Source organism: Talpa occidentalis, unplaced genomic scaffold, assembly GCF_014898055.3.
Source record: "Talpa occidentalis isolate TD23 unplaced genomic scaffold, MPIMG_talOcc4v2.1 talOcc4.2, whole genome shotgun sequence".
Taxonomy (NCBI): domain Eukaryota; kingdom Metazoa; phylum Chordata; class Mammalia; order Eulipotyphla; family Talpidae; genus Talpa; species Talpa occidentalis.
Genome location: NW_023602073.1, coordinates 14,374,959 through 14,380,958, shown reverse-complemented (window position 1 = coordinate 14,380,958; position 6,000 = coordinate 14,374,959). Strand labels below are relative to the sequence as shown.

The 6,000-nt window shown below is 40.0% G+C and overlaps 1 protein-coding gene across 1 annotated transcript in view; it reads left to right on the top strand.

Annotated features, from left to right (window-relative positions):
* The first annotated feature begins 331 nt into the window (after positions 1-331).
* Positions 332-6,000, top strand: part of LOC119253514 (cytidine monophosphate-N-acetylneuraminic acid hydroxylase-like) — a 123,427-nt gene continuing 117,758 nt past the window's right edge. Inside the window, exon 1 of the mRNA XM_054697867.1 lies at positions 332-446. Coding sequence (XP_054553842.1) covers positions 347-446 — 100 coding nt within the window. The 5' untranslated portion in view covers positions 332-346. The remainder of the gene's footprint in view (positions 447-6,000) is intronic.

Sequence of the window (6,000 nt, the reverse complement as noted above, 5' to 3'; positions counted from 1 at the left end):
AATAAGGTTTCTAGTTATTAGTAGTTAAAATTTGGGGAGTCAAAAGTTGCACATGAATATTTGACTGCAGGTATAGACGTCCCTCACCCCACATATTTGGAGGGTGTACTATACCATGTTCTGGTTCATTTTTTCCATCCCAGTGGGAAAGCTGGGTTTCATTCTTTGCTTGCAAAACTTTGCTCATTATTTGACTTAATTATTTTCACTGATGAAAGGCCAAACTGTAACAGGATGGTCCCCAGGAAAGGGGGAGGTTCCAGGTTCCCTGCCCCACCCTAAGGAGGGTGGAGCTGAGCAGGGAGAGAAGAAGCTGCAGAGAAGACTGAGGAAGGAAGGAAGCAGGATGGAGCCAAAAGTAGACCTGGAGGAGGCACATGGAGCAGAGAGACATGTGAAGAAACCACACTGGGCTTTTGATCGTGGACTGGGTGACACAGATGTGGGTGAGAGTTCTGTGGGGATGTGACAATGTCAGCTTTTATCTTGATTTTGATTTTGCTCTTTTCCTCCTGGGCTTGTCTGGTTGTTTCCGACCCTTTTCTGTGGGTCCCCACTGGAAGGTGCTTTAGACTTGTGGCAGGCTTTGGGGCCTTGCTCTGGGCCAATCCCATTTGGGTGGACTTTTACCCACGAGGGGACGGGTAACTTTGGGTGCTTGATTTAGAAACTAGATTCTTTGCCTTTCCTGTATTGTTTCCTAATTGTATTAAAGTGCCTTCCCATTAAAGTCTCATATGTTTTGTGTTGATGTGGAGAATGGCAGAACCTATTGAGAGCAGGCAGGTTTGGGGCGTCTGGGGTGCTCCTCTCCCTGCCCTATAACAAAACAACTCACTCTCCTATGAAGTAATGGGAAGATCACACTGAACAACATTCCAACTGCCTTATTTCAAGTTGGTTACATGTACAATTAATTTTCTTCTGCTGCTTTTCCTATTAATAATGAAGAGTATGTACAGATGTTTATTTTGTGATGGCTGCAGCTCCTCATGTCGATCCTGTTATGATTTCCTTCTCAATTCAGACCAAACATACATGACATTTACCTCATTTGACCTCTTTCCTTTGTCTGGCCTGCAACAGAATACTTCCACTGCTTGAGTTTGACTTTTAAAAATCTACCCAAATTTTCCTTTTCTAGTATCTCACTGTCTTCCAACTGAATGATGCTTAAGAAAAAAGTTTTTGAAGGTTCTTATTATTCGTTTTCTGTCAGTCTTCTAATATTATTGATGGGAGGAAAAGGAACTTTTTTCAGATATTCTGGGTTAAAAATGTCCTATAGCATTAATTTTTACCTTTAAGATACTAACAATAAGAAGAGAATTATTTTTATTTTTTAGTGAAAAGAAATTTATTCCTTGGCTACTCTAGGTATTGTAGTTACCACTAACCTTTTCAGATGGAACCAATGCTTTGCAGTTTTACTCTATAAAGGCATATTTCTTTTCTGAGAATTATTTTTCATATTGGAAAAATGGGTGTAAATTTGTTATGCTTTTTTCTGAGGAAGGTAGTCCTGATCAAATGAAATAATACAGATAAAAGTCCTTGAAATGTTCAAAAGTGGTAGATGTCCTCTGTGAATAAGAACTTGTTATTAATAGTACTTACTATCATTAAGTTGAATCCCTGGCATAATTTCCCTTTAATTCTCACCACAACTCCATTATTCACGTTTTATAGACGAGGAGGTAAAGTAGTTCTCCTGGTAGCACACAGACACAACATTCGAGTTTGTCTGCATCTATAGTCTAAGTTATTAAACCTCATATTTTGTTCATCCCAATAATAGTATTGAATGTGCAGTATTGAATATGATGGGGCCTCCCTGGTGGCTCAGGGGTTAAGTCACAGTGCTATTAAATGTGATAATGTCACTTGGATGGTCTCCAATTAATAGACAATGTCTGTAATTACATAGAGGTCCCTTCAACTATTAGCTTATTCACAAGCTCACAGTAACAAAAAAAGGTGTTTGTGTAGCATTTACTGGGACATTTATACTTCCTTGACTAATTTATACTTTTATACTTTTATACTGAATTAGCCAGAGAAGATATTAACCTCACTTTATTCATGGTGAAACAGAGAGGGTGTGTGTGTGTGCAAAACGGGAGTGTAGGCCAGAGATGCAGGGTGGAAGGGAGGGGGTGGTGAATGGTTTTTATCCTTGGTTGTATTAGTTTTCTAGGGTTGCTGCAACAAATTGTCATGACCCTGGTGGCTGAAAACAACACAAAACTTATTCACAGTTTCATAGGTTAGAAATTTGTCACAGGTCACACAGTAATAAAATCAAGGTGTTGACAGGATTGTGTTCTTTTCTAGAGGCTCCAGGGCAGAATCTGTCCCATGCTTTTTCCAGTACTAGAGACAGAGACTGCCCACGTCCTTTTTTTTTTTAAGTTTTCTTTTTTTTTTTTTTTTTTAAGATTTATTTTTATTTTTATACAAGATCCGGGATACAGGCCAGATGCGCGGGAGGGTGAGAGGATTCACCAGAGACAGAGCAGGGAATACAACAGGCAGACTGATGAAATACACTGCTGAGGGGAGCAGCGGGCGAGACAGGAGAGGTCTGCTTCACCATGTGGGATTCTCACCCGCCGACCAGGATCGAACCTGCACTGCAGAGGCTGTGGACAGATTCACAGTGCGGCTCTCATCTGCCTGCGCCACCAGGAAGACCCACTGCCCACATTCTTCATCTTGTTGCACCTTCCTCTGTCATGAAAGCCAGCAACAGCAGTTCAACTCATCTCATATCCACCACTCTGGCCTCCTCCTCTGTCTCCTACTTCTACTTTAATAGACCCTAGTGGTTCCATTGAGCCCATCTGGACAATCTAGGATACATTCCCTACCTTGAGGTCATCTGACTAGCAACCTTTATTTTATTTGCAACTGTAATTCCCCTTGGGCCTATAATCTAATTTATTCATAGTTTCCAAGCATTCAAATGGAGCACCTCTGGGGTCCATTGTTCTGCCTATTATGGGGACTCATTTATGTTTGAAATGAAGGGATGAAAAAAAAAGAAGAAGCGTAGAGGTCACCACTCTGTTCTAACTAGTAAAAAGCTGCAAAAACATTGATTAGTATAGGTAGTTGGAGTGACTCTCCTCAATGGACTCTAGAACTATTTATGTAACAGGGAAGGGGAGAGTTGACTGTTGATTTTTAGGTAAGTCGGTTGGGCATAGCTTCCTGTTCTGTTTTGTTTCTCTTCTTTGGTTGAGAAAGTCCTGAAGTAAATTAGGTTTTCCTTCACTGTCTCTGTAGTTCCATCATTTCCTTTTAAAAGTGGTATGGGGCTGGTGGCGCAAGGGCTTAAGCACAGCACTGTGAAGCTATCCTGCAGCCTCTGCAGCATGAGTTAGATCCCTGCCTACCAGGGAGCTACCTTAAGGTCATCCCACATGTCTCACCTCCTGCTCCCATCAACAGTGTATTTCAGTCAGTCTGCCTGTTTTGCTCCTCACTCTGTCTCCAGTGAATCCTCTTACCCCCAAACCTTTGGCCTGTACCCCATTTCTTGTATGCATAAATAAATAAATCTTAAAAAAATTGCCTTTAAAAAACTAAAAGTGGTATGTAATGACTCCGTTTTGCATATAAAGTAAATTTCTAACTCTTGAACATGGCTGACAAGCTTTTCCATAATATTGCATTGCCTTCTTTTCAAATGTCATTATTATTTCCAGCTTGGATGAGATACAAAATACTGAATACCTGGTATGAGGTAGTTTATATATCAGATATATCAGTCTGCAAAAACAAAAAAGCAGACTTACTTTAGTTAGTGTAAGCAATAAAGAAATTGGCTAAAGAACATTACAGTGTCTAGGAGGACTGAAGAATCAGGCCTGGAGGTTAAGGAACAGAAACGATGCCCAAATTACAATCCTGAATGTTTTAGTGCTTGAATACAGGCCTGGACATGGGATGCAACTTCTGGGCTCCCAGCCAGTGCTGCCTCTGTGGGCAGAATCCCTCCTTACCACCCTCGCTGCAAACTGCTCTTCCTGGCACCTCTTTGCTCCTGTTACCCTTCTGAATTGGTAATTTTCCTAAGTATTTCTACAGAGAGAGTTCAATTCCCATATATATACCCCGACTGCAAAGAAGGAGTTTCTGGGTTCTTTATTGGGAATTCGGGGATTCAAATGGTAGGGATCTCTTCAGATATATGAAGGGTATTAAAAATTTACCAAATGTTCATTCCAGTAGGTAATCAACAAATAGCACCTCTTTCTCCCAGGGAAAAAGCACTATACCATGCTATCATGTGTAAAGGTCAATGTGAAACTTTAGTATGAAAAATTTGAAACATATGCTAAATTTTAGATTTTACCAACTGCAGATTAATCCTGTTTTAGCTTAAGGTATTTATTCCAGCATTTCTCTCTCGTTTCGATGTGTGGCAGCAGAATGAAAATGGATTACTCGGAGTCCATGTCCAGAACAAGGAGAAGCCTAGAGGGGCTGCACCAAGAAAGTGCAGCCCAGCTCCAAGGGCAGTCTCGCTTTTATTTACAATCAGAAAATAAAAAAATCAAAAAAGCAAGTAGGCAAATGGGGAATGCACAAGTGTATGGGGGATGTGTCACTAGCTGCACCAGCCAAGGTTGAGAAATAAAGAGAAAGCCAAGGAAAATCTCAGTGTTTATGCTACTATTGCCATAACACCTGGCGCTGTTTCTGCACATGCTGTTTTCAGCTTGTATAGATCCTCACACCAGGACATTTGCCCTGAGAGGTTCTTTTTCAACTTTCCGTTTCTGCACACTGAGAGGCACAGAATAGTCAAAGCAAAGGATAATCAAGGCAAGGACACAGAATAGTTGAGGCACTTAATAATACAAATTCAAATACATTTCCCTCTGATTATTTTGAAGCAAATCCCAAATATTAATTCTTCCTTAATGAATATTTTAGCACATATCTCTAAGAGATGAGACTTGTTTGTGAATTTTTGCAATCCAATGTTGTTGATTTACTGTTCATTTATAAAAGGACATAATTTCAGAAGTATAGCTTTATACCTTGTTACATGTGTATACTTCATTTGCCCACCTCTGTCCACAGAAAGTAGCTGCCATAGACGAATTGATCTAATGCTCTGGGCAATCTTCAAAATGCTGAAGTCTCAATCAAAATATATTATGACATATACCAGAGCGCATATGCTAAATCAATACTGGCCAGGAAATCTTGGGTATGAGTGCCTGGAAGCATCAAGTGCAGTATTTCACTTTGCCTAGATCAAAAACTTATCACTTCAAAAGGAAGACTCGAATTTCCCAAGTATGGCAAACTCACCTGGGATGCACAATATCGTTGGAGTGATCAGGTGCTTGGCATTCTTTGTATAAGTCATTTGATAGAGACATGACTATCAGAGAAAACTGTACTACTGATTAAGAAGCTCAAATTTAAGTCCTTTTTAAAAATACCTTTGACCAGTTACTAACAACAGAGACGAACATTAATGATAGGGCACTTGGAAGGGAGCTGCTGTCATGGAGAAAACTGTTTCTTTAGGATTGTTTTGTGTTAGTTCTAAAATTTCTTGGATGATGCTATGAAAAATAATGAAGACAGGGACAAAATCTGTCTTGCCTCTGTCCACAGAAAGTAGCTGCTATAGTATGCCTGGCCTGTGAGTGTGACATTGGGGTTCTGTAATATATCTCCAGGTCTCTGGAAGGAAAATATGATTTCCTGAAAAATGATACTCTTAATTGGCTTTACCATTTTATCTGGGAAAAAAGAGCAGAGGCTACTGATGTAATTTTATTTTCATTGTGTACTTGACTCCTAATTGTTTGATGGCTCTGCAGAAACAAGTTTGCATAGCAAGGCTGAATATATCTTTTGACAGGCCTGCTTACAATGTGGGCTGTTGGCTGGTAATTGGGAATTTAGATTTGGAGAGGGTTCCCAAGATTAACTCATAAGAGGAGCTCACTGTACTTTTTTTTCTGAAGATTT